General features: G+C 46.0%; 1 protein-coding gene across 8 annotated transcripts in view; it reads right to left on the reverse strand.

Moving 5' to 3' along the window:
- The window catches only part of SLC4A4 (solute carrier family 4 member 4), a 141,151-nt gene that overhangs the window by 94,320 nt on the left and 18,978 nt on the right, over positions 1-27,853 (reverse strand). For 4 of the 8 annotated variants that reach the window (XM_066318276.1, XM_066318273.1, XM_066318278.1 and 1 more), the window contains exon 2: positions 3,104-3,177. In XM_066318276.1, coding sequence (XP_066174373.1) covers positions 3,104-3,177 — 74 coding nt within the window. Of the gene's footprint in view, positions 1-3,103; positions 3,178-21,845; positions 22,174-22,676; positions 22,763-27,853 lie in introns of those variants that run through there. The other 4 variants (XM_066318275.1, XM_066318277.1, XM_066318281.1 and 1 more) reach the window with 4 other exon arrangements.

The following is a 27,853-nucleotide window of genomic DNA, read 5'->3' on the forward strand; positions in this document are numbered from 1 at the left end:
AACGCCTCCTACCATGTACTGGATCCATCACCTAACTGTCTCCTGGAGCCATGCAGCAGGGAGGAGCTGGAGTGGAGTAATTTTCAAATGTCAACAGCTGATATCAGTGACACATTCCAGTGTAGGACCAGGGTGAGGTGCCACCTGAGAGACGGACTAAACAATCCCTGGAAGCAAGCCCAAGGGACATATTTCTGTCAGGTATGTACGGTTTCTGTTAACGCTACACTTACTCAGCGAGGGCACAAGGGACAATTGCCCCATCCTGAAAATGCCTCAGTGCCTTCCTGATCAGAAATGCCCATTTTTACCCCTCCTTAAAAAGCCAAGTCCTCCTCTCTCCCCCACACAAATACATAATCAAATTAGTGGATGATGTGGTTGTGCAGAGTTGCTATCTCCATCCCACAAACATAACCTGTGGGCATTACTGACAAAGCGAACAATGTTCCTCTCTTCTCCCAAAGAACACACTGAAGAGAGATGCTCAAAGTGACACCTTCAAAATTTTGTCTTTGCCGCTTTAAACTCAAAGCAACTTAAAAAGCAGCAAAAGCAGCCTGGTTCCGAGGCATATTATAACAATCTGCTGGAGAGTTTTCCCATTCTCTCCTGCTAACTCCTGCTGCCAGGGAGTCCCTGAGTTCTACTGCCCTATCTCTTCTGATAAAGGTTACAACTCCCCTTCACCTCATAGAAGGAAAAGAAACAATCTCCTCTGAGCTCACTTTTAATGACATTTAGTCTCTTGACTGATGCTCACCTCCTTTAAAACACCCCACTGCAAATGCAGGAATCTTACAGGGACCAAGTGCCAGCCAAAGGTCTGCAACCTGACATTTTAGCCCTTCTGTTGGATCTTAAACTGACAGAAGGCAGGGTTAGATAAGATACTGGGAGGAAATTCCTCCCTATGAGGGTGGGGAGGTCCTGGTACAGGGTGCCCAGAGAAGCTGTGGCTGCCTCATTCCTGGAACTGTTGGACAGGCCTTGGAGCAACCTGGTCTAGCAGAAGGTGTCCCTGCCCATGGAAGGGGCCTGGAATTGGACAGGCTTGAAGATCAGTTCCAACCACAATCACTCTGTGCACATACAGTTCACCCCAAACACACAGACCACGACTGCACCTGGGGTGCCCATTGGATACACACACACATTACGTGCACGGATCTCTGTGGAGAGACAGATGTAGCAGAAGAAACACACAGAACCTGAGAATCACTGAGGCTGGAAACATGGAGACAAATAAGATCTCCTCAAAATGCCAAAGCCTTTTAATGCTTACTGGCACTGCAGCAGTGCCCCAGATTTGCCAGGCACCTCGAGAATTCCAGACTGTTCCACGGCACAGAGTGGAGTGGCTGAGAAGCGGCTCCCTGACCAGCCCATCCATGCACCATATGTGCCCTGTGACCCTGACAGATGCCACGGCCTTGGATTCGTGGGTGATTTAGCTGGGCTGCTCCCAGGAGCCTGGCAGGAATCATGGTGCTGCCTTTAGTACCACCGAGGGAATTGGCTGGCTACACAGCTCTGGGGCTCTCCAGAGGCTCAGCCAAGCAGTTCCACTTCCTTCCAGAGGCCTGTCATGTATAATTAGAGACCCTAGTTTCACCTCCTCTCCTCATTTTCCCAACGAGATGAGCTGCAACTGGTCTGTTAGCCCAACTAAACCAAACGAGGGTATCCACATCCAGAACCAAGGATATAAACACACCACAGCCACAAACATTACTTCAAGCTGTAACCACATCCCCTGCAGTCAGAAGGACCCTCCTGCACTCATCACCAACAACCACTTGTATTATATTCCTAGAGCACCACAGGTGGCCGTTGTACACCAAAACAGCACATGGCAACATTTAAGAGAGTAAAACAAAAAAAAAATTCTCTCTCTCTCTCCCTTCTCAAATGTTCCTGCTGTGCCAACGTGTCAATTATTCCAAAAGCAAAATGCTAATACAAACCTGACCCTGCAGACAGCAAATAGCCTCATCAAACCCAACATGATGATTTATAGACGCTGAGCACAGATTACTTCAGCCCAGGGAGGAAGAAAACACAGGCTTTTTCGTGGAAAGGACTGGCTTGGTTTGCTGGAAGTGCTCTGACTCCTCTTTTTAGAGACTATTTTCTCTCCTACTGCTGGATCCTTTCCTGTCCATTACTGGTGACAATTACATGGCTGTAACCCTACACCTTTCAAAACATTTTCAACTGAAAAGCCACAGGCATTTGTTTGCAAATAAAGAAGTTAGAATAAAATTAGATGCTGAAGTCAGGAGGAGAAGGATAGTGCTGCAAGGTGAAAGCCTCCCCCTTCTTAGGTGAAGTCCTACCCTATCCTGCTCTCTTCCTTCTCCCCCACTAGTTTATGAAGCCCACAGACAACCAATCTTCAGAAAATGAGAAAAAGAGAATTTGCTGCCATTAACTCACTCCTATGAGCTTCATCATTTTCCAGGAAGAAACCTGAAGTAAACTCCTTTAAATTCCTTTTACCTTTGGGATTTCACAACCTTTTTAGTTAGAGAGAAAACAAAAACACTTCCAAGGAAGTCTACTCTTTCCATATAAAGTGAGGAAACTGTTTTCTCTGTTAAAAAGTACACATTCAAGGGAAACCCCTTCTCTTTATGCCTCCCAAGCACAAAGGATAATGTTCACTTCCCACCTTAAGTTCACCCCAACACTTGGTACAAATTCTGCTGTTTTTTCCGCTTGGCTTCTCCACCTCCCTCCATATTTCCATGCTCATGACTGCAGTGGTGGTAGGCAAGCATCGCAAAACTCTATTCATAGAGGAAAGCAAAGCAAACAGCTTTGGTGTTTCACGTCCATTATGAGAGACAGAGCAAACAGGACTTTGGGGGAAGTGGAAGTGTGTGCCAGCAGCACATAACAACATTCGCTCCTGAACTGAAAGTTTTCTCTAAAAAGTCACTTCCACCCTGACCAAGCCTGCCCATGTTTCAGTCAGTTTTAGGATAAACTACTGGGCAAACCTAAGGCATCGTGTTTCTCTGCCCTCCAACTGTGCCCATCCTACATACAAACACCAAAGCAAAGGCAACCTTCCTCCCCAGCAGTCCAAGTCTCTTACCTTCCACTTCTTCTTCATCACATACATGTTTAAGGAAGGAAGCCCCTCTATCCAGTACTGCCTCGTCCTCCATCCTATAGTAATAGAAAAGAAAAAAGGAATGCTCAGACTTCTCCTGGAGCGAGCTGTTTGAACCAGCCCAAGTCCTGGGCAGGTTAACTTGCAATCCGTTGTTCATGTTCCTCTGGGCACTCCTGTCCTCCTTCCAGTGCCTGCTGTTCCTTCATAGAGCTCCTTTCACATGACATTTGCTTTAAGCTGGCCTCACGTAGCTCCAATTCTGACCTTGAGAGGACATCAGTGGTGACAGGTGTGAACAAGGTAATCCCAGATACAAGTCTTTGGGGGCTTTCCTGTTTCTCCTGTCTGGCTTTTTTCCCCCACCTTCTCTATTTTCCAAAAAGTACAGCCACACGGGCAGGCTTGGGGCTGTCTATACAACAGCCAAGAGTTTGCGAGATTCCCGTTTGCCTTTGATGCTGCCCTGGCAGGCGGCAGAGGCCGAGCTGTGTGGGGAGGCGAGCAGGCACACCCCACACGGACACAGGAGCGTTCCCAGCACAGCCCGGGCTCTGGCCAGCCTCTAATAGCAGCACAGCACACTTGTCTGCTGGGAGCCCAGCTTTGTGTCACATGTTGGCCTTACAGAAATCTGACATGAGGATTATCCTGAGACCAAGCTACAGTAAGTCAGATCATCACAGCAGTCATTTATGTGTGTCACCCGTTCATTCATCCATTTGGGGAAGGGTTTTAGCGGTTGCTGTCCTTCCCCTCCCCTTTTCTCCCCACTTTTCATCTGTCTCTGCGGACAGCAGAGACTCCTAATTCCATGCTTCTGCCATTGCTGTGCTTCTGCAGAGCTGCCCAGAACTCCTGCTGCTGTGTTTCCCCCACAAAAATCAGACCCTGCCTGCGTTCTGAGGGTACATCTGCAAATCCACTCTTGACAAGCAAATACAAAAATAATAAAATAATAATAATAAACAAAATTGGAACTGTGTTAAATAATCTCCTTAAAGGCTAAGTACACATTTGCTGCTCACTACTAGGTAGTCGCCATGGGAGCTTTCTATCCTAATACAACTGGGACCAAGCTGGTGGCCTCTTTTCATACCAAAAATCAGGCATAAAACAACACCTTTTCCTTATATTCTGTCAGGGGAATAAAGACAAACTCGGTTCAGAGTGAGACAAGATATTCAAAACTTCCTCCCATCCATATTGCTTCCATTCAAGATCCTCTGAGAGCAGTAGCAGCAAACACTTGCAGATTATCTTAAAGAAATATTCAAATTCAGGAGGGTATAAATACTGGACAGATGAATACCAAGAATTCAGAATGCCTTAGGGTGTCTACCTTGCATGCCAATGCCTGGCTACCTAACTAAGACTCAGCCACAAAAGGAAGTACCAGAGTTCCATTTCATGAAAGCAGTACCTCAGTAGCCACTCTCCCACCTCTGCCAAGTTTTCCTCTACCTCAAGCACCTTTACCAACCCACTGCTGGTCGCATCCTCAGCTCTTAGTCCGCAGCTTAATTCCCAAAACAAGTCTCAAACATGGCACAGATAAAAACAATCAAGAAAAATAGGTCATATTCAAACACAGTACCAAAGCATATGGAAATACATGTTTTTCATTTTTATTATTGGATGGCAGTAAAAATTAAAGCACCATACACAGAAATGTATGTGAGCACTGATTCCTAAGCTTAGGTCTAGTCCAAAGCCAGCTCCTCCTTCACACAGGTTGTTTCTGCCTGAATTCCAGGAGCCAGAGGATTTGAAGCAGAAGTTCCCCTGAGCCAGGAAAGGTGCCATTGCCCAAGCAGCTCTGCCGGGTGCAGAGGGGTGGGACGTGCTCCTTGCCAGCACAGCACACCAAGCCAGCACTCAGGCACGCATCAACCTCCCCTGAAAGCTCCAGCTCTTAATTAAATAATTTAAGACTATTTATACATCTTTTCTAAGGCAACAGAAGGGAATATGTTCCATGGATAACCTTGCCTGTCTGCAATGGTAGTGAAGGCACGACCCTGTATTTTTTTTATTATTATTATTTTCTTCCTTCTAAGTAGCACAGAAGCTCCTTGCTATAAACTCAACTGGAAACATCTGGAACAGAAGAGACTAGGTTTCCAGACCAAATACAAACCACAGGAACTTTATTCCTCTGTAAAGCCTGTACTTGTCCTGGCATTCAGCTCCATTCCCTGAGCATCCACACGTGTGCAGGTGTGTAACACACCTGTGTGTCCTATAGCCCTGCCTAAACACCATGTCTCAAGGCCAGCTCCTCCAGCCTCGGTGGCATCAGCCTAGACATGGAGCTACTGAGAAGCAACAGTGTGGTAGAGCAGAGAAAGAGAAAGGAAAGGAGCAATTTCCACTGCCTGCAAGGGACACAGTGCTGAGAATTTTCCCATTGCCATCCCCCTGGGAGAATGTCTACTCATTCTCCCCACAACAGCAGATCCTCCCAGCCATCACCCTGCCAGTACTGAGCACCCACAGCAGGGGGAATGGCCCCCCACACTCCCAGGAACATCACCCTGCCAGCCTGCAGTGGGTTTATCACACTTTAAAGCCATTCTTTTTTAGCTCCAGAGGGTTGGAAAACTGATCAGCAAGACTGATGCTTTCCCTGAAACATGTATCCGAAGGAGCTGGAGGGTTTAAAAGGCCAGGAATAGAGCTTGGGTCGCCTTGGCACAGTGCCCCGGCTCTAATCCGCAGGAGTTTAGTGATTAGACTCCAAGCACCACCTCCCTTGACTTGGTCTTTTCTGCCCTTCTCAGTTTACCACAGGATTTCTGTGTGCCAAAATCTAGCAAGAAAACATCCTTTACCAATTTGCACAGGGCGACTATTTCAGCCCCCCGGAATTTTTCAGATACCATGAAATGGAAGATGCAGAAATTAAAAAGAAAAAAAAAGTCACACAGAACAACAAGAAAATCTTCCCTTGAGTCTTCAGGGGGTAACTGGTAGACTCCTGTTGGTGAAGCACTGCAGCAAGACCACTATACCATGGAAGACACACATGGACTGGAGAGAAGAAAGGATGGAAATAATTTTAGTGTCTCTGAAAAGAGATGTGCCTTCAGTTAAGCCTGGTCTACCAGCTCCTTGTTGGAAAGTAAAGAGGTTTTCAGGCACTTCTTGTCTAGATCCACAACTTCGTGACTGCTGCTGCAACATTTTGGAAACAAACTAAAAAGAAAAAATAATTTAAAAAATATTGGACTTCTATTTTCAGCATCTGACAGAATCTGAATATGCTACACTGAAAAACACAAACTGCTTGAGTAATTTGCCTCTCTGGGCCAATGATTAGATCAGTGCCAAACATTTTTAGAAATTATGTTATGTGTCAACAGGATTTGAACAAGAGTCACACATGGCCAGCAGCAACTCTGCTCTGCCAGCAAAGCGCCCCCAGATACAGCTCACAAGAATATTCTGCCCAGCTACTCCGAAAGAACAAGACCAATTCAGTACTAGAAGGGATCCTGGACTTCCTAATGGCTGCACTCATCTTCCAGTATCTGCTCATCACAAGATGAATTCTTCCTGCAGGTCTCTGGTTGCAGCACCAAACACTTGCACTGCATCTTCCAGGCAGTGCAAAGCAGTGAGTAACCTCGGAGTTACTGTTCCCAGAGCTACTCCAGGCCGAGGCCAGCCGCCAGCTCCCCCAGGAGATGGAGTGCTGCCACCACCCGGCTGCTCAGCTCCAGAGCTGTGAAACTTGGAACACTGAGGGCAGGAGAGAGAGAAAGTAGTGTTTCGCGTAAATAAAGAAGGACTGATGTGGCAACACGAGATGTTGCGTGGAGTTACAACTCATCAGAGTGAATAAATGCATAACAGAGCTGGGGAGCCAGAGGGGAGAGTTACTGCTCACTGATAAGCTTTTACAATTCTGCCCATTTCCAGCAGCTTTTGCAATCAGGAAGAAACTCTAGCAAACTCTGAACTGCACAAGGAAAAAGAAACGGAGCCAGTTCTGTAATTGAAGTGGTGTAACACAGAGCCGTGAGAAAGTCACATTAAAGAGCGACCCAATGAGCTGGGGCGTGAACTGGGCTAAGGGCTGAGGGAGGAGGGAGAACTCCAGGTCACAGAGTAGCAGCACTGGCAGCAGGGCCTCCGACGGATTGGTCGGAGCTGCCAGCCCACAGGGTGCCTGCCCAACCATGCCACACAGTGCCCACTGCGCTGCAGTTCTGCCAGGTAGGTGTGGGGAAGATGTCCACTCTCCCAGGAAAGGCAAGGGAAGTAAGATCTTCCTGAGTGTGCAGAGTCAACCATCCTGCCTGCTTCACCGAGCACAGCACCAGTGACCTGGCAAGACTGTTTTCCTCAGAAAACTACCATGATCAAAGTGGAGTGGGAAGGCACGGATGGGGATGTTGTGGGAGAAAAGACAAACCCAAGCGAATGGTGCACGAGGCATCATGGTCTGAGATGTTTGGCAGGTCCCAAATCCTACAAGGTTTACCCCTGAATCTACCACATACTGTTCCCCCTCACCACATACCTCCCAAACACAAAAGGCAAGACTTGTTCTGGTAGGAAACATCCACAACCCCACACTGTTCCCCACAGATGTCACAACACTACTTGTGACAACCAGCATCACCCAATCTTCAACATAGATGGATCAACACAGATGGATCGGCTAGACTTGAAGATTCCCACAGATGGGACTTGGACCTGGGCAGAGAGAAGAGCCACAAAAAGGCTTTCCTGCCAGTGACACCCAGTGCCCCCACCAAACCACCCAGGTTAGATGCCAAGCATGTGTGGGTACATGTACACGCATCCCAAAAGGAGTGAATCAGCAAGCCAAGTGGCTGCTTCGGTCAGTGGGCTGCTGGGGAGACAGAGATAATGAGAGATAACATTATTTCTTCTCTCTGCAACCTGTGAAGCTTTCAGACACTGCAATTGTAGTGGCCAAGTAAACAGGAAACCAGGAAGGTGACTTGGTCCCAGATGATGCTCTCACAGCCTGTATTTAAATGTGTGAATAGACACACCTAATGTGACCGATTCTGTTTTAGGGCCCTGATGTGTTCTAGTTTTCTCACATACTTGCATATGGGCTCTATCACACAGAAAAAAAGAGCTTCTGACTGTACTCAGCACAGCCTGGTTGACGCACTTTTGGTACATGTTGCCAAATTTATCCTGGATGCATTTTCCCCTGTCAGCTCTAAAGCAGCATTTATTTACAAGCTCTCTTAGCAAAAGGCTGTGCTCACCCAGAGCAAAGCAGGACAGAACCCTCTGCTTTGCACACAAAGAACTTGCACTGTAATATTTATAAACCAAATAAATTACCAATTAAGTCCTCTCTTTAGGTGAAATGTTTCCCTCTATGGAGGTATTCTCAGAGACTGAAATTAAGTCCCATGACAGGATTTAAATAGCAGCCTCAGCTCTTGACTAAATCTTGTTTTCAAAAACTCTTCCAGACTGGAACATTGAGAACTCTAAATGTTTATCTCAACTCACAGGTGAAGTCTATGAGAGCACCTTCCTGAAACCAAGATAAGAAGCCTTTGAATTCATGATGGCAAAATAAGTGCCATCATTTGGATTTCAGTTTTGATCTCCAACAACTTGGAAGAACTGTTGAAGTTGGATATGTTCCAAAATTGAAGTAACTACTAGGAAAAGCAGCAAGGCGTGAATGAAGTTACAGCTGTCTTCTGCACAAACAATAAAGTAACACTATCAAAACACAGGGAAATATAAGGGGAATATTGGGCACTGGATGTTGGGACAGGTGTAACACTTGAAGCCTTTGCTTCATTGTGATTAAATGACCATAAAATGACATGACTATAAAAACCAATTAAGTCAGCTGCCTCTTCAGCTTCATTTCCTTCTCCTCAGGGAAACCATGGAGCTGAAACTGGGGACTCAGCAAGGAGAAGGCTGCCTTGCACTCCAGCTTCATTTGGGAACTGCAGGATATCCATGCAAGTCCCTCTCCAAGACAGGGTGAACCTCTGCTGCTGAGCAGTTACCTGGCTCCTGGCACATCCCACATCCATCTGCTCTATTTAATGCAGCCACCGCCAGGAAAAGGTACAGAGACACTCTGTAAGGAATTCGAGCTTGCACTTCAGCAGGAGCTTTGTGGGATGGAATCAAATGAGATGAATCCACAGGAAGAAGTGATTCTGGACAGCAAATATTATGAACATGTCCGTTAGAGGATAACATAAACCAGACATTTTTGTAGCTTTGTTTTCTGCAATGGATGAAACAGAAATCACAAAAAAAGCTTTCTCTTGAGGCAGAGTGGCGTCAGGTTTTAAACCCATACGCAGTAGTGGATTTTTCCTAAAAATTATTATTTCAAGCCAGCCTATGGCATCTGATCTATTTTTGACTATTACAATGACAATGTCATGCTCTGCAATATTTTTGTATCACTTTTATGCCTGAGAGGCAACTTCTTACTTGACCGTTAGTCTATTTGAAACCAATGCTGATACAGTAGCTACTCCTTGTTCCAGCCTCTCGTAAGAGCTCTTTTCGAGGAATCTGTGACTAGGTGTGCTGTGTCACAGGAGCAGTACCAAGAGCTAAGAAGCACCTGCAACATTTCTAGCATGTATTTTACATCAGCTCAGCACACAACTTTCAAAGTACAGGAGATCTGGATACACCTATAGAGAAACCTGAACAAAGAAACAGCAACTGCAGGAAACTTTTCCAGCATCTGCTGCATATTGTCCTCCTGGTACCTCCAAAAGCAAGGCATGGGAAGCCTGATCCCAAGGCAAATTCCCAACTATAAACGAGAACGTTATAGTGGGCAGCTTGGTCCTGTGTCTGAAAAAAAGAGTTATCTGGAATAGGCGGCGCTGGGTTTAAGACCATTTCCCACTTACTGAAGGAACAGACAGTGTGTACAATGAGGGGTGGGGCAGCACACCACTGGCACCACTCACACAGGGCTGCTTTTCTCCAGGGAAAACAACCCGGCAGGTTAAATCCTGGCTTCCCAGCAAGCAGCGAGCTCCTGCACTTGTCCTCTCCTGTGACTGCTTTGGGGCAGAAAGTTTTCCATAGCAATCACACCACACAAAAGGTGTGAGACCAGCTCATAGCTTAATTTCACCTCTGTAATTACAGTCTGAAGTTTTTCCTTCCCTCAGGCGTCAGACTGTCAAATGCACAAGTCCTAGAGCTGCATATTGTCCCACCAACACCTTCCCAACCACCTCTGAAGCCTCTGGAAAAGCATCACAAAGCTCTGAACCACTGACGGGTACAGAGCATGTGCTGGCTTCCTGCGAGGAGGACAGGCAAGACCTGATCCAGCACAATCCAGACCTGAGCTCTGGATGGCAGAGGCAGAAAGCCTGGTTGTATAAAACATTTTGGACATATCTGAAGCAGCCAAGGGAGCTAATGCACGCTCAGCACTTCCCAGAGTGCAGGCGCAGCGTTTCTGATCCAGTTCTTGGCATTCTGAAGAGATATGTGGATTCACAATATGCTGGTTTCAAAAACATAATCCAGCACAAAGGAAATTTTTAAAACTGATCATTTTGGGAATCTGCTCAGCTACTCATATGGCGTTACATAAGCAGTAACATCTCAAAGAGCACTTATTCCCAAATTATGCAAACTTTACCTGGCTACTAGATAACAGTCTCTGTAAAATTGCAATTCTTCCATGTTGGAGCAGTTGCTCCAAAATAAGAAGGGATGTGATATCACTTGAGTTCACCTCCAAAGGAGCGTGGGGAGAGCACACAGCTGTAAAACTAAAACAAAAGGGCAAAACCATCCAAACCACATGCCAGCACATACACAAGATTCAAACAGAAGAAAGAACTCCAAAAATATTAGACAAGCAAAAAAACCCAAAGACCTTTGGACCTTATCTTCACTTGAGTGCCAACTCAAGTGCTCATCCAAAAGACTTCAGTGACCATTCCTTGGAGCAATAAGACAAAAATCTCTGCTGAGGAAGGTCGCTGGCATTGGTCCTGGTGCATGCATCAAATCCTAATTCAATAATAGTCACTCAAACCTAATGCAGACCTGAGAGCCAGAAATGCAAACAGTCAGATTTCAAACTAAATGGCCTTCTTGCCTTCACTGGCTGAACTGGGAAGTAAAAAAAAAAAAAAAAAAAAAAAAAAAAAAAAACACCCTAAAAACAACAAGACCCAGAAAAAAGAGAAAAACTAAATCAAAACACAAAAATCCACAAAAACACCCCAAAAACCACAAAACCACAAGCAAATGGAAGCTTACTGAAGATAGACATTTCCTGAGAGAAGAGGAAAGAGGGGAGTGAAATGCAAAACCGATGTATTTTATAACTTGAGACTAAACTGAAAAAAAGAATTCTATCACTTCCACCAATTTAAGCTCCAGTCAGAAGCGAGTCAGCCACAGCCCAGAGCAGCACGGACCTGGGTAGCCATTCTGTCTCCCAAGAGTGACAAGTGCTCAACAAAGCACCGACTGCACCAGCACAAGCCGCAGAGCCAGAAGGATACAGGTTCCTCACAAGTGATACCCATGAAGATCACTAAGCAGAAACAAAACTGCAAGTGACAATTCCCTTCTGCATGGCCACAGATCCTGCTCTGGGAGAGCATCTGCTGTGCCTTCTGGGGGCTGTGATCAGGCTGCTGGGACAACTATATGCATGGTCTCTGGCTTTCACCAATCAGACTTACACCCACAAGCAGGAAACCTTCTGTTCCCCCAAATTTCACACAGTATCAGAGGGGCAGGTTGGTAGGAAACAGTTGTTCCAGGGCACCGACAGCCACTGGGATATAACAGTCTAGGGGAACCTCACTGCCACTAGCACAGAGAGAGCTCAGCCACACTTGACAGTGCCTGCAGAGAATGCAAATGGGGATTTTGTACACTTCAAGGGAACAGGTAACAGGAGCATGGAGCAAAGCACCCCCTCCAGGTGCCCTTTGCCCCTCCATGCACGCAGCCTGTGAGAGCAATGTGTGGTGGTGACCCACCTGACACCTCGGATTCAGCGCGTGATGCTAGCGAGGAGTAGGCCGAGCCCGTGATCTTTACACTCAGCCCTGCAGACCAATTAGTCATTAATAAGAGTCTGGCCCAGAGCAGGCAGGGGCACATGATCACGTTCTCACGGCATTAGTCAGCGGGCAGAGCAACATGGGTTTCTCCACCAGGACACCAGCTCCAATGGGAGGAACATGATGCAGCATAAAAGCAGAGTGCTAGGAGCAGACAAAACATGATCCTGCATAAAGGCAATCCATTTAGCAATTCACAACTCACCTCACCAGCAAAATGTGTTTGCTTCTGGACTGGCATTCTGCTCCATGGGAGAGTCAGGTTCTTAATTTGGTTCTCAGTGCCCTAAAGCTGGGTCTACTGTATCTGCCAACCATGGCCAAGAGTGCAGAACCCAACTGCCGAGCAGGCAACTCCCAAGTTTTAACAAGGCTGTCCCCTACGTGACATCCATTCAAGGGAAGCTCAAAATAGACTTATTCATATCAGCCTAAAACAAGACAACAACCCGAGAGATGAAAAGTAATTTCTTGCCAGAAAGTACTCACAGCTACTTCTTCTGAAGAACTCCTTCCTTGTGACCCATCAATGTTGCCTGGAAGAACAACCTGTGGGACAAAACTGGTAGGAACACAGTGATGCTGATAAGCAGCGCTGTTGTAGGACGTCCTGTGTCCTTCAAAGTAACCTAAACACCAGTATAATGACTACTGAGCTTGGACCAAAGACCCAGCAGACTTCTGCAAGAGGAGAGAAAATGAGATTTTAGCATCAGTCTTTCTTTCAGTGTCTGGAAAACTTCATCTGCTCTAGGAATGGACTATGAAAAGAATCCTTCTCTGGAAAGAGAAAGCCTAAACAATTAAGATTACTTCCATCTTCCTTTACCAGAGGAAGGCTACTCAGCCTCCTCTACCGCATTTACACAAGTCTGTCACTGGAATGAGGTCCTCTCCCTGCACGGCAGTTGGCTCCTTCTAACTCCAGATCATTAGTCCATGAACATGAACTTCCCAGGCATTCCTTAAATGTTCTCTTTAGATTTTCCATGTGCCTGTACAACTCAGCCCTTTACCCATTAGGGTTTCAAGCCATAGTGTTTCAACATTAACAAGCACTATAAAAAATATTTTATAGGTCCCACATTCTCTTTCCTCTTCTTCCAGAACTCTGTATAAAGCAAGAGTTGCTACTTCTGTTTTAGGAGCTATAAACTCAAAAGCATCCTCAAAAACCACAGTGGATATAACATTCTGTGTTGCTCTGTCTGGGGTACAGCTAATTTTTTTCTCAGTATCTAGTATGGACCTATGGTTTGGACTTGTCCTGGAAACATACAATTCACCAACGGGAATTTTCAAAAGTTGTAGTTATTGCTGTGGGAGTGAGTAAGCAGCAGTGCAGTGCTTGGTTGCCGGCTGGGGTTAAACCAAGACAGTCTTTTTTGGTGTCCAGCACAGGGTACAAAGGGTTCAAAATAATGGCAGATTTGATTGGAATGTGCTAGGTGGAGATTACAGCTGTTGTAGCTGCATGGATACTAATCAACAGGCTCCTGTCTTGCCATGGGCATGCTTGCCTGGCTGCACGTGGTGCCTGGAGCTCGTAAGGGGCAGCTTTTGCTTTCGGTCCTCACCATGGTGCTTATCAAGCCGCTCTGCTGGGCCTGGGAATGCTCTGATAACAGCAACGACAACGTGCCCAGGTTGGTGGGGGCCAGTGCAGGGCTACTGTGCTGCTGTCCTGGGGAGGCTGCAACTCCACTGGGAGCTTGAGCCGATGGGTTGTGACCTGTGGATGACACCCCAAAGGATGACTTCAGGCTGGAGAAGGTACTACTCAAAGCAGCTGGCCAGGCCCATGCTGCAATGGGTATACCTTGAATCATCAGTGGCCATGCATGAGCACATGCTGGGGTACCTCACAGCTTGTGTCGATCTTCCATCATCTTTTCCACATGCATCTGCCTAAAACACTGGAGGCAGCCATTCTTTCAGAAGAAGCCTCGAGAAAACAACTTTCTGTAACAGGCCTGAAATGCTTTGCTTTGGTATTAGATATTCATAAAAGCACAACAGGATAAAGCAGCTTTTACACTCCTTTTTTAAGCTGTCAGGGTCACATGGCTGACCCCAGACAGTCACTGGTCACACATTTCTTGGAGACACCTGTTAACAAAGAGCAACTTTATGCCCAGCACCTAATTGCAACATGGCTGTTTAAAGGTAAATGGGAAATAGGCTACAGTAATATTAAATTCCAGTTATCTGCACCCATTATCTAGCATTTTTTTATTGCTAAGCAGAATGACTGATCTGGGAACCGAGCCAGAAAAGTCGGGCTGATACCACAGTTCAAGACTTTATAGATATTTCTGAGAATTCCAAGTTAAGGGTCACATCCAGAACCGAACTGACCTCTCCACAAAAACCCGCAGGTACCTTCACTGAGTCACAAGTCAAGCCCTTCCAGGAAAACAGAGCTGTTGGCAACCCAAGGCATTACTTAATGGACCAGGAATACTTAATGTAAAGGTGTCCTACTCATCACTTAGAACTAAAAAGGCAGAAACAGGTTCGTTCAAGAAGCATGGCTCCATTCTAGAAAAGTTATTACAGAAACTTTTAGAATTCACAGGAATCTCTACACTCCCACCTTTCTGAAGGGGACATCAGGTTACCTGCTGGGAGAGACATTTTAAGCATGATGAGCTTAAGTTGTTTTTTCAATGCTTTTTAACAAATTAAGTTGCATAGCTACTGTTCAGTGAACTGGGCTCTTTTAGCTTGATCTTTAATTCGAGTAATTATTTTAAAAGCTGGAGACACAATCTCCCTTTACTCAGTCTCTGGAGAGGATTCTGACACTAGAACACACAGTCAGGGGTTTTTCACAGGGTTGTTTTGCAGCATATTCCCTTTCAACAGAATTTATACACTATTCCTGGCAAAGGGAAGAGATCCCTGATACAAGCAAAACTTTGGAAATATGGAGGTCATCCTTTTGCAGCAATTCCTGCCGTTTCACTGTTTTGATCACAAGTCCAGAGTGTCCATCCCAGGTTAAGTTACAGTACAAGGATGGCAGTTACATGCCTGCTCCTTCAAGTTATACTGCAAATAGGAGTAAGCCATGAAGTTGAGCAGTCAGAGCATCCTGGCTGGAGCTCCATGCCCACAACAGCCAAGCAAGGGCGCCTGGGCTTGCCTTGCCAACGAAGCATGGGCCTAAGCCCACGCTCGAGCCCAGGCTTGCTTCCACACTAGCAGGCTCTCAGGCTGAACTTCACAGCACTGCCAAAGTGGCAACACAGAACCTGGCAGACCCAAAGATCAGCAAGGTGCCATATGTAAGCTAGAACCCTGAAGAGTGCAATAGCTGGAACCATCCACCTCATCAGGGACAGTGCAAAACCTCTTCTGCAGGCACAGAAAAGCCCAGGGGACACAGAAGGCCTTCTCCAAGCTTGTATGACACGGGAGCTGTACATCATGGGAGACAGCCTGCCTTTGCTCCTAAAGACCAACTTCAGTATAGAAATTGATTACTCGTCAGTGATTAAAAGGAAGAAACCTACTCTTTTATCCTGAGTGAGAAGCATTCACAGAGTTATAGGGAATCGTTGCATATATCACCTTCCTGTAGAAGCTGTTCTTGCTCTTAGGCAACAATAATCTCCTTTGTATGCACATTCCAGTGATGTGCCAGTAACACAACAGAGATACAAACCCACTCTGAAATGGAGAGCGCTTCAATATCTATTCAAGGCATTTTTTCCAAAAATTCACCGATGTCATCCAACAGGCAAACTGGGACTGAAAAGACAAGCTAGGCAGGTAGAAAAATGATGGCTGTAAATTCATTCCAACTCCACTCTAAATCAATATTCTATTCTACAGTCTCTATCTAACACCACTCTTCAAGTGCCTATCAAAGATGCACTCAAGACTTTGCACTGGTCTTTCGCTGATTTCCAACCCCACCCTGCAAGCAGATCATGGCTGCAATCCAGACTTTGTCCCTGCACCCCTCTGGCCCCACTTGATGAATTCTCCCCACACACTGTCCTATAGCAGCACACATTTCTTCCGTTCATGCTGGTGGAACTACTGATGCAGGACACACCCCAGCACAGCCTTAAAGGCCAATGAGTTGAACTGCCCCAAGGCCAGAAGACTTGAGCTGAAGTGTTTTGTGGAACTAAGGCAACAGCTCCACATTTCCAACCTTTCTCGCTGCACTGATGCAGGTGTTACTGCATTGAACCTCCACCATCAGCACTACAAACACGTCCAGCACTGCTTCCATGGAACACCACACTGACTTCTACTGGGACAATACTGCTCAAACCCTCTTCTTACTGCTCACCTAAGAGATCATGAGATGTCAAACAATGGATGTGGAACACTCCCGTGGCCCCACATGCTGGCTTGCTGTGCCATCGAGGCTGTGGAACGGAGCTTTGCTGGGGACACAAGAGAACAAAGCCCCATCTATTTTCCCCTGAGTATGATTCTTACTGCCCAGAAGGACACACAGAGAGCTCTGTTGAGCAGGGCTGCTGGTCTTAAGCCGTGCTCTGTGTCTGCTGAATGCACAAAGTGTCAGCAAAGGAAGTGAGCTCAGACAAGACAAATTTACCAAGAACGTAGGTAACATCCACTTCAAGATCACCACATTTGCCAAATCTGATATCATAGTAAAATGTGCAGGTCCAATTCCTGTGTATAAGAAATATACTTCAATTCCAATGCAATAGACAAGTTTGATGTGCTCAAACGCCACATTTCCTTGAGCTACTGAGCAACTATTTCCCAGCTTCATTCTGAACAATCTCATATATTAGCAGCCTTGATGAAAAGACCTTTACGCTTACGTCGAAGGGCTGACAATGTGTCTGAAGCGTTATACAGCCACCGGCACAATAAAAGCAGTTAACTTTTGCAACCCTCTGTTCAAGGTTAAGAGTTGAAATTCCTTCAGTAAACCTTCAAGATGTGATTAAAATGAAGTAAAAACTTATTTTAAAAACTTTAGGGGAAAATACCATAATCTTCAAGTTGCACACATAACTGAAAAAGAGACACAAGTTCTGTTTCTGCACCTACTGTACAAAATAGAGAAAACTGGAATATTTTAGTAAAGATAAGTAGTCGGCATGCAAGTCTTCAGCTGTTATCTTTGATGTCAGATTACACATCTGCATAGTCATCAAAATCAAAGCGTTTGCATGTTTTGCTCAGAAAAAAGTAGCAGAAAAAGACAGAACACACCACAGGAGTAACTCCTAAGTGAAAAAAGCCAAAATCTTGTTGCACATGCAAACCCACCAGGACTTCCTGCATAGTACCAGCTTGTTATGGTAACTTTCAAAAGAAAGTAAAATTCAATCTCCCCTGGGGAACAATCACATCAAATATCAGTCTGTTTCATTAACTTCACAGATGAGCAGCAGTCACCTCACAGAGGTCAAAAGAAGAGGTACCATAGCTCTGTATTATGTATGTATTATATATAAGTGAATTATTATAATAATATGTTACTAATTATAATCTGAATAAAATGAAACAGGTTTTATAATCATCATTAATAACAGAATGAAGTGATTTGAGTAATCCTCAGTCTTAAAAGAAGTCATGGAACAATTCCCACCACTAAGTTCTTCAACTCACTTCGGTGTGCCGGAAGTATGGGTCAATGTTTATGGAAGGACAATCAAGTCTTATTTCAAGACAGAATTAATACAGAGTATTTAGAAATTATTTATTATATGCTAGCAAAACAGAAATATGATCCTGTTCTGCAATAAAGGTAGTTATATACTACAGCTAGGATTTGAAACACTTAGAATGTTCTCTTCCCCCACTAAAAGGATTATCTTAGGAGTAGAAAATATATAGATCAGCCATATTCTCTCTCTCCATATGTATTTATATATATATAAATAATAAATCTATTTTAAATCGCCCCTCAGTCTCTGTTTCACCTTGGCAGCAGAATCAACTCTCCTAAGAGCACATGTTTCTGGAATTCAAAAGCTGAAAGTTCATTTGTGCCGTAGATTCAAAGGATTCTGGTACTGGTGACACAGAATCAGCTCTTCTGATTTTTCTGCTGAGAAAATCAGATAAAACCAGGGCAGTTTAAACTTTCTCTGCTGTGCTCAGAAGGCTTAGCCGTACTCCAACAGCGTGGATCTACATGCCTATTTAATTTGGACAGAAATCCACTGTTCCAAATCAAACCGAACGCCAAGAACTGAATGTAGTTTCTCTGATTTTCAAATTTCTCATAAATCTCCATGCAACTTCACCACACTGCCAGTCCCAATGGCAAGTTCAAATACGTTCCTTATGTGATATGTTCCTTATAATTGTGGGACAGTAATTCAAAGACATTTTTATCTCTTCAGTTAATATAATTAAGCCATTGAAAAACAAGAGCTCTGCAGCATTTTACTTATGCTACAACACTGTTTTATCACCCAATTATGGGTGCAGTTATTGTCTTGACACTGTCCAACAGCAATAAAAAGCATTCCTGCCACAAACTGCGCACAACCCTGAGCAAACTCAGGAGAAATGAGATGCTACAGTGACTCAAAGTTCAAGGGCAGGGGGCGGAAGCCTTGCTTTGAGTGGCTGTGGGAATTCACTGCAACCTTGATTATTTTATAGATGTATTTTAATTTCAAGACGCACAGTGAAGAGCTTTCTTAACAGAGTCGTAAGAAAGACCTCTGCCTCCCCATCTAAGTGCTTACGTTTTGAGGGAGCACAAAAGAGGAGCTTTCCTTCCACCAGACGCAGCACAATGACACAGAGACACGCTGCTTTATCAATATTAACCATAAACTGCTATTACTGGGTTTTCAAAGAGCACTCCCCTCCTTCTGAGCCTTTTAAGTGCATTTGAAGCCGGAAGCAGCTAATTGACTTGGAACGAGGAGTTATCATAACCCTTTTAATTTGCTCAAAGCAAGAGTTCAAATTCTAAACCTAACGTACACAGAAAATAAGTGCGAGGCAGGCCGCTGGAGCGTGACAAGGATACAGTCACAGTGGGGCCATGAAGGCATCTCACCAACACCGAGGGACTGAGTGGTGCTGCAGCGCCGTGAACGCTGTTTGCATCAAGGCACCTTCAAAGTCTTCTGGTTCTCCCAGCCCAGGGGGAGGAACTGAAGTGCAGACCAGTAAAAGCCATGCTATTTTGATACAGACGTGTATAACAACGTCATGGCATAAAATCCAAAAAATTAAATTAAAGAAGAGAAACTGGTTTACTAGCAAATCCACACTAACAACAGGTGGCGTGTACACACACAGGAGCTCTACCCACACAGCCTGTTTTTGGGCACCCATCTCCCAAAACAGCACATTTCCCCCAGTGTTGCCTTTGTCAAAGCAACACCTTTGCCTTTATGACTGTGTCATTCTGGCAAGGCAGCACCTCTGACTGTAAATAGCTGTTTGCACACTTACTGGCAGAAAAATAAGGATAGGCTTTTTTCTTTAGCCTCTCACGCAGCAATTTTCCTTCACAATCTTGCCTAAAACACCTTCCCGCTTATTGTTTATTATGGCTGTCCAGGGTGGCAGCATTAGAAAACCTTCAGCCAGAGACACAGTCAGCTCCTCCACCTTCTCGGACAAGCAGGTAGATCTGAAAACAAAAGGAATTATAGATTTTTCCTTCTCATTGGGATGTTTTTCTTTGAACTGCACTTTGTGCATAAATTGAACCTTTTCTTATCGGCTTAAAACATTGGTAACCGAAGCATTTACCCTAAATCCATTGCTTTTTAAAAGCTCCTCTTAAAAACCTGCTGCAATTGATTCCACAAGACAGCACTGGTATATGAGGCTGTTTTCTGGCTGCAGAGAAGTTTCAAGATTTAAAACTGTACCACTGAAGTTTAAGAGAAAAACCTGCACATTTCTGAGCTGCAGAAAATCCTGCCGGACCTTGCTGGGAGCAGGTCGGATGAGTGCAGGGTGTTACCTTGCCAGGAATGCCCTGTGCACACAAATGAAAGCTTCATCCCTCCTCCCCATAGTTGGAAAAAGAAAAAGATCCATAATTTCTCCTCACCCCACCACCACCACCACCCCTTGTTCCCCACTTATCTGAAGTCAGCAGTCTACAGCTGCCAGTCCCTTGAAATCTCGGGAATGCAGCTCCCTAAAGTCCAGCCACTACTTTTAAAAATGTGAAATTCATATTGAGCAGGAGCAAAGGATAAGTTGCAAGCACATCCTCCTATTTTTGGGGAGACTTGAAAGTCTGTGTTTCCTTCCTAGGAAGCTGAAGAAGCATCCCTGCAGATAGCACTAGCATTTGCCCTTCCAATCCCACTGATCCTCATAGCAGGTGAAATTGATGAGAGCTAAAATCACCAGCTGAAACTAGGCTTTGCAAAATTAACTCTTCCAGCATCTAATCCAGGAGTCACCAGAAAAAAAGTCTTTGAGCATGGAATGGAAGTTCAGGAAAGGAAGGACACGGACTAGGAGAGATCAGGTCATGTATGTGCTTTGAGCAAGCTGAGATTAAAAGTCCTGTTTAATCATTTGGCATAGGACAGGAACTTGTGGGAACAAAATTAAGTTTCTCATTCAATAGTTGCTAAGTTTGGGAGCTTGAAGGTTGTTTTGGTCAGAGGCCTCTCTACCTTGCTCTTTATGCACAATTTCCTACTGATCTCAAATAAAATAAGAACTAGGCGTGTTCCTGCAGCCTATCACACCAGCACTTAGTAGCATATTAGTCCCACACACAATATATACAACTTTACACATTTTGTAAAATCTAACAAGAGGTTTTTTGCTTGTTCGTTTTTGTTTGTTGAAGGAGGTTGGTGGTTTTGGGGGTGGTTGGTTGGTTGTTTCTTTGGTTTTGCTTTGGTATTTTATAAACAGAAAATATGTACATTATAGGAACAACCTGAACCAAGTCCCTAATCAGCTGGGAGCACACGCACAAAGTCACGTCCAGATGCACAGTAACTGTGCCTCTCTAACACAAAAGGAGCAAGTACCTATATATACTACATGGAGCAGTTCTCCGACGGAGCTGCTACCGCTCAGATTTGCCCCAGGGCCCGACCTCGCTCATTACGGACACAACTCTACTAACAGGAGCAGCTTTTGCGCAACGACTCCACAGAGCTCCGGCCACGCGCACCGAACCCCGCTCTCCTGGGAGAGCCCGGTGCCTTTTTCGACGTCGTGGGAGCTCCCTGCCCATCCGAGTGCCACTCCTGAAAGCGAGTGCTAAAGGGATGCGCTCCGAACAAAATAAAAACTGATTAGTAACTAATGTTGTAAAGAAAAAAGGAACAAGCCTAAAGATGGTTAAATCCTCGCTTCCTCGTGTACTCTCACTCTGGATGGCAGCGCTTCTCAGGAAGCACGAAAAGGGCAAACAAACAGCAAAGAGCTGGTCTTGGATAATAAAACACTCCATATGACCATATACCAGGTGGAAAACTGGAAACCTGGGAAAGACGAGGCTGTCTATTCAGCGGCCGCTAACAACTCACTGAAGATTAACTGAAACGGTAAAAAAAGTTTACAAACACCATGAAGCGTTTTAAAAGTTGGCTTCAGCAGAGCTGGGCACCGAAAAAGACACCGAGGAGGAAGAAGCATAGCCCGGTGTTTCCACCCCGCTCCCGCTCACTCACCTCCTAGACTCGGGCTTGCGGCGCTCCTCCAGCTTGGCGGCGGGCGGGGGCTGCGGGGCAGCCGGGGCGGCGGGCGGGCGCTACGAACGGGCTGCGGGCGGGCTCAGTGGGGCATGGCGGCAGCCCTACACCTGCCCCTCCGTGTTCGTGTCCGTGTCCGTGTCCGTGCGGGTGAGCACCCGCGGCAGCCCGAGCGAGCAGCGCGGCTGTGCTGGCGGCGCCGGGCCGGGCCTGCATTTAAAGCCGCCGGCGGGCTCGGCCGTCCCCTCACCCGCTCCCATCCCGGCCCGTCCCGTCCCGTCCCATCCCATCCCCGGCCGCCGCTCGGCGTCACGGGGCCCGAGGCGGGGAGCCCGTAGGAGGAGTCTGAGGGCAGGGGCTGCGGCTCCCCGCCCCGAGCTCCGAGCCGCGTCGGGGTAGGTGCGGCTTTCCACGGCTGGAAGCGGAGGGGCGGCCGCGGGACCCACCCATCCCAGCCGGCTCCGGCTGACCCTGGCCGCGGCCGCTCTGTGCGTCAGGCCGGGAGAAGCCACCCCCCCAACCAGGGGGAATGCGTTCCCTGGGCGGGTGGCACCGCCGGGAAACTGTCGCGGGCTGCCCACGGCTGGTGACAGCCTGCCGCGCTCCCACGGCAGGTTCCCTGCCTCTGGAAACGCACGACCCAGGGCGCTTCTGGGCCAAAAGCACATAGCATAGGAAAAAAATCCAACCAAACAGAACCCAAACAACCAAAAACCTCAAAAACATTAAAAACCCAACAACAACAAACCCAGGAAAAATATAAAAACCATTATTTAGTCAGTTCATTAAAATTTTCCAATGAAATAGTACCTTACGTGTTGTTTCTCCTTAGCTTCAAGCATGGCAAGGCTCACCTTTCTTGCCAGCCTAGTCCTACTTCCTCCTCTATCTCCTACACAGACACTTCTATGGAGACTAATTGCCCTTCCAAAGGTTCCCTCCAGACTGCTGTTGGACAAGAGAAGCAGTGCCAATATCCCATATCTTGTTCAGTCAGCTGTAGCTCCTGCACTCAGCTTGACTGTCCAGGACAAGGTGAGGAGATCCATAACATATTTTTAAACCACGGAGCTCCGCAAACGGCTCACAATCCATCATGGGAAGTACACGGACTCTCAGGGGAAAAAAGGAGGCTATTGTAGCTCCACAGGGGGAAAACCCTCCTTCTTCAGCAAGGTTTATGATTACCACACAGCGAATGCCCCTTCAGCTGCTTCTCAGCTACCAAGCTCCACCTTTGTCACCCATGCAAACACTGTACTAGGGAATAATATGCAATCCATTGGTCAGGCAAAAAAAAGCAGCAGCAACAGAAACCACAGCACTTGCAAAGTGCAGCGAAAGCACTGCCAAATTCCTCCTCTCCTTTCTACTGTTGCCACCCCTGTGCTGTCCCTCAGACACTGAGAACAGACAATTGGTTTTAAGTCACTCTCCTCTCATGCCATTTAATGTTTTCCTGAAAGATCTCAGAGCCACAGTCTGCACATGAATGGGTTAGGATTTGGGCTCCAGTGTTCCCTGTAATAAATCCAGTCTTTTAAGAACCTGTTTTTCCATAGCCGGTGAGTTTCCAATGGGCACAGTGGTGATGCCCATCACTTACAAATATCTTTCATTTCAATTAATTAATGTAGTGCTCTGCTCTTCCAAAAACAGAGCACCACATCAGCTGAGAAGCTTTGTGTACTCAAGTTCCTAACCCAAATAACTGTACATTTTCCCTCTTCCAAAGGCTCCAAAGCAAGGACTGCTCTCTCCGTGCCCTAAATCCATAATGACGTGCCGGTTAGTCTGTACCTTTGGTTGACTTCATTTTTAAATAAACTAGGGAGCTTCTGAAGAAAAGACACACTAGCTAATTGAGAAAATTGCTGGAGATTTTGTCACTTGGATAACTCAGAGGGGTTTTGGAATCACCCCAAGCATTGTGATTCGTCAGTGAAAGCACCTCACAGATGCTTTTTAGCTGCCAGCTCTTAGCTCTCTGTTTCAGAAACAAACCTAAAGAACTGTACCAATTCCAGTTCCTCACAATTCACTGTAACTTCAAATACTGTAATTTTAAACCTGTGCATTGAATTTTCTGGCTAAAAAAAATGTTTTGTCATCAGGATGCATGATTCCAAGTCAGTCTTTAAATATAATATTGCTGCATTTAATCATCTAAAACACTACCAGAGCCATTTCCAGAAGTCCTTAAATCAAGATCCAGGGCAGTTGTCTCGACCAAGTTTAAAAATGAGTACGCTCTCTGTGCAGAGAAACACCCAAGTAAAGTGCACTAATAATCCTGTCTATCATTGTGACTGACAAAATAAAACCTGCTGGCTAGAGCTGACTTGTCCAACACACATATCTATGTACTTCCTGGCACTGCTTACACACCTCAGCTCACACGTTCCCTTTCCAAACCTCTCCAGCCATTTCCAATATTTTTCTCTGCTTGATTTAATAAGCAGAGAGGAGCTCATCACTCAGCACAACAGCCTGCTAGCTTTCCCCTCACTGCACAGGCCACAGAGAAGCAGTTAGATTTGGAAAGGCTTTGTCTGGATGTTTGAACCTGCCTTTCAAGCCCACTGGCTTCAGCTCTGCTCACAAAGCCTTGGTGAGGAAAAGCTGTGCCAATGGCCTTCACCAACATCCCAGTGAAGGCAATGCCTCAACAGGGAACAGGGACAGGATACCACCTTCACCAAAATGCTTTCTGCTGTATGAGAATTACTGGTCTGCCTTCTCATCCAGCGCACACGCATTTTCCTCATTCAGCTAACTCAGGAACTCGTTTTCCAGCGAGGTCGTGCAAGGTATCACTGTCAATGACAGTGTCTGACATGTATATGGATAATGAGAACAGGCAAAGTTCTGATGGTAAAGATCAGAGAACACATACATGCGCATGCTCGGTGGAACTGGTAGGGTAAAACTTTCCCTGTGGGCAGGTTATTCCATAAATATATCTTGCAGCATTTCTGGTTGATTCCTCAGAAGCTGCTCATGCTGACCACAGCATTGTCAGTCAGAGGCAATGCTGAATGACATGGAAACTGGCAGCTCCTGTACTTCCAGGGGTTTGTGCAGACTACCCAGTGATAAAATATTTGCATTGGATTAAGTCAGAAGTAATTCAGCCTAAGTCAGGAAGTTTCAGAGGATAAAAAGACTTCAATTGAAGGATCTAGATGCTGAGAGACTGCAGCTGTACTTATCATGGAGGCTTTCAGTATCTTTTCCTTGGCTGACAAACATCAGTGCCAAGTCATCATGACAAAAGCGGCTCACCCTGAACACACCTGTGCGTGCAGCAAATCCTTTTTACACCAACAAAATCCCTCACACATGTTTTCAGAACTCAATCCTTTATCACAGCTATTCCTTGTGACCTAGAGGTTTCAGAGGTTTTTTGTTCCGTTTTACATGGAGTACTGCATGGGTCCATTTTACATGGGTACTGCAGACATTTTAGCTGCTGAACTCAACAAATTCCTGCACTGCATTCCTTAGTATTACAGCTGAATTAGTACAATAACACTGATTTCCAAGGGAACCACAAAAAGCAACTCTAGCTCTTGTATTTGTATTCCAGTCACCAAGAATCAGGACTTGTCTGTCCTTTCCATCCACTTCCCAAGAAATCTAGACAGAACAAGCAAGCACTCCCTGAGAGCTGATTAGTAAAGGTCTACGGTGAGCAAACTCATTGCTTTTGGAAACTTTTCTAATAGTGCTGCCTCAGTCAGCAGTGAAAACAACATGCAGTGGGGTGCTGGCTCTGTAAGAGTACCTGCTCAGCTCTGCAAGAGTACCTGCTCAGCTCTGCTTGCCCATTCCCAGTGAAACCACTGCAGGGCCCTTAGAAGAAAAACTGCCAAATTCCCACTGACTTCCTTGCCCTGGCTCACTCATTTAGAAGAGGCAGAAACAGGAGGTGCTGAAAAACATGTAGCTGAGGTAAGACACAGCAGAATACTGGAGGGTTAAGGGGGATTTTGTGAAGTGTTTGATGTGCTTCTCATGAATAATGCACCATGTCAGCTTGAGAGCAATGAGCCATCCTGGAGCACTTGGAGAGCCACTCAGGTCACAGCAATTCCTTCATTCAGGGCCCAAGAAGAGCCATGGGGATTTCATCAGCTGGGACTATTGCTTCTGGTACCGTCCAATACTTCTGCTAGCTACTGAAAGCACTGAAAGTATGACATGTTTGCCTCAAGAGCCTAGAAAACACAAATTGTATTCCACTCCTCTGGGAAGCAACGCAGGTTTGGGCTTTGCAGAGACCTGTGAGCAAGCCTTGCCAGTCTCCTACCAGCTCCCAGGACTGCATTCTCTAAACCGCTTACACCTCCTTGTAAAAACACCCCTTATCTTTCCAGCAAGAGCAACTCCTCCAAGAGCACACCAAACTGCCACACCTCGTCCGTCCCCCTCTGCCAGGAGCCCGGAGCTGCTGGAGCCAGGAGAGTGCAGCTCGGAAGCTGGCAGTGCTGCTCGAGGGCCCTCTGCTGGGAAGCACCCCTGCTTCCCGTCACCCCAGCGCCCCCAGATCCGCAGCCAGCCCCAAGCGCAGCCCCCCCAAGGGGGTGAGCTTCCCGTGTCCCCTCGGAAATGAGCATACGGGCAGCTCAATGCCCCAGCCCCAGGGAGAAAGCAGATTTCATATGCCTCGAGTTGTGTCCTGCTCTGTGCTACAGGGAACGGAGCCAAACCAGCCTTTGGTCAGAGCCAAAAACGCAGGGCTTTGTTAAAGCAAAGAAAGTGTGTTTGTTCCTACACCCACAATACCCACCGGAGCATAGGATGCTGAAACACACGCTTGCACCACCTCCAACTGTTGGGACACTGGGACAACAAATACTTCCCCTCTCTGGAAGGAAAGGACTAAGGAAGCAGCCCAGCTGACTGAAGCACCTCTGTGCTCTCAAACACATCACCTGCTCTCTGCTTCAGAGTGAGTTCAGACACAAAGCAAGTCAGAAGGGACACAGATCCTTTCACTTTTCAGGGTAGGAGGGAAATCCAAAGCTGAAGTGAAGCCCCTTGTGGATAGCACAGGGCTCATTGTATCCACATAAAAATTATGTACAGACCTGATAGGGGTGATGTGGGTGGGCTGCAAATGGGATGAGCAGTATTTACATCAGGAGGATTTCTTCTTTTCCCTGACAAACTTTTCCCAGTTTGTCCCCGGCTGTCATTTTGATGAGTTTCTTTCTCTTCCTCATTCCGCAGCTATTGGAATCCTGGGGAAAAAAAAAAAAAAAAAAAAAAAAAAAAAAAAAAAAAAATCCACCAAGAAAGCTCGGAGGGATGGACCAACAAGGCCTTCAGCCCTTTTGTAGTGTACCCATACTGTGGTCCAGACCAATTCTTCTGAGCACTGAATCCTTACAGAACAACAACCACCTTCTTTATCAAGATCCTCCTCACCCCCTAAGCACCAGCTCAGGAAGGCTTCTAATATTTTATCACTGACTGGAAGGATGAGGAGGATTCTCACCCACTCTCAGTGGAAGGCCAAGTCCAACAACACAACTAGTTAGCACAGATAAAACTTACAACTTATTTGGATTTCTACTGTCAAAACACAGCAGCTCCCAGCCAGCCTTTTTACCCTTTGGTTGAAGATAACTTCCCACATGCAGATGGTGACAGGCATCAGGATTAGAAATTCTTTCCCTGATGTACACTGCTTCCTGCCTGCTTCTCTAAAATTGAATCCTTGCCTCTACAACACAGACGATCTGGTCTTGAGCATCCAACATCCTGAAGGAAAGAGTAGCTTGAATCGCAGGTCACTGCAATCCTCTTTCTTCAAGACTAGATCTTTTCCTGATGCTAAAAAATTCAATCTGAGACACCTCCACAGGCCTTTGAATATGCCAAATACCAGCTGCAGGAAATTGGAAATACACCATCAGTAACACAGATAAATCACTGATTTCTCTACCTCATCCAACCATATAGACACCTGAGCAGCCTTC

This window comes from Sylvia atricapilla, chromosome 4, assembly GCF_009819655.1.
Source record: "Sylvia atricapilla isolate bSylAtr1 chromosome 4, bSylAtr1.pri, whole genome shotgun sequence".
NCBI lineage: Eukaryota > Metazoa > Chordata > Aves > Passeriformes > Sylviidae > Sylvia > Sylvia atricapilla.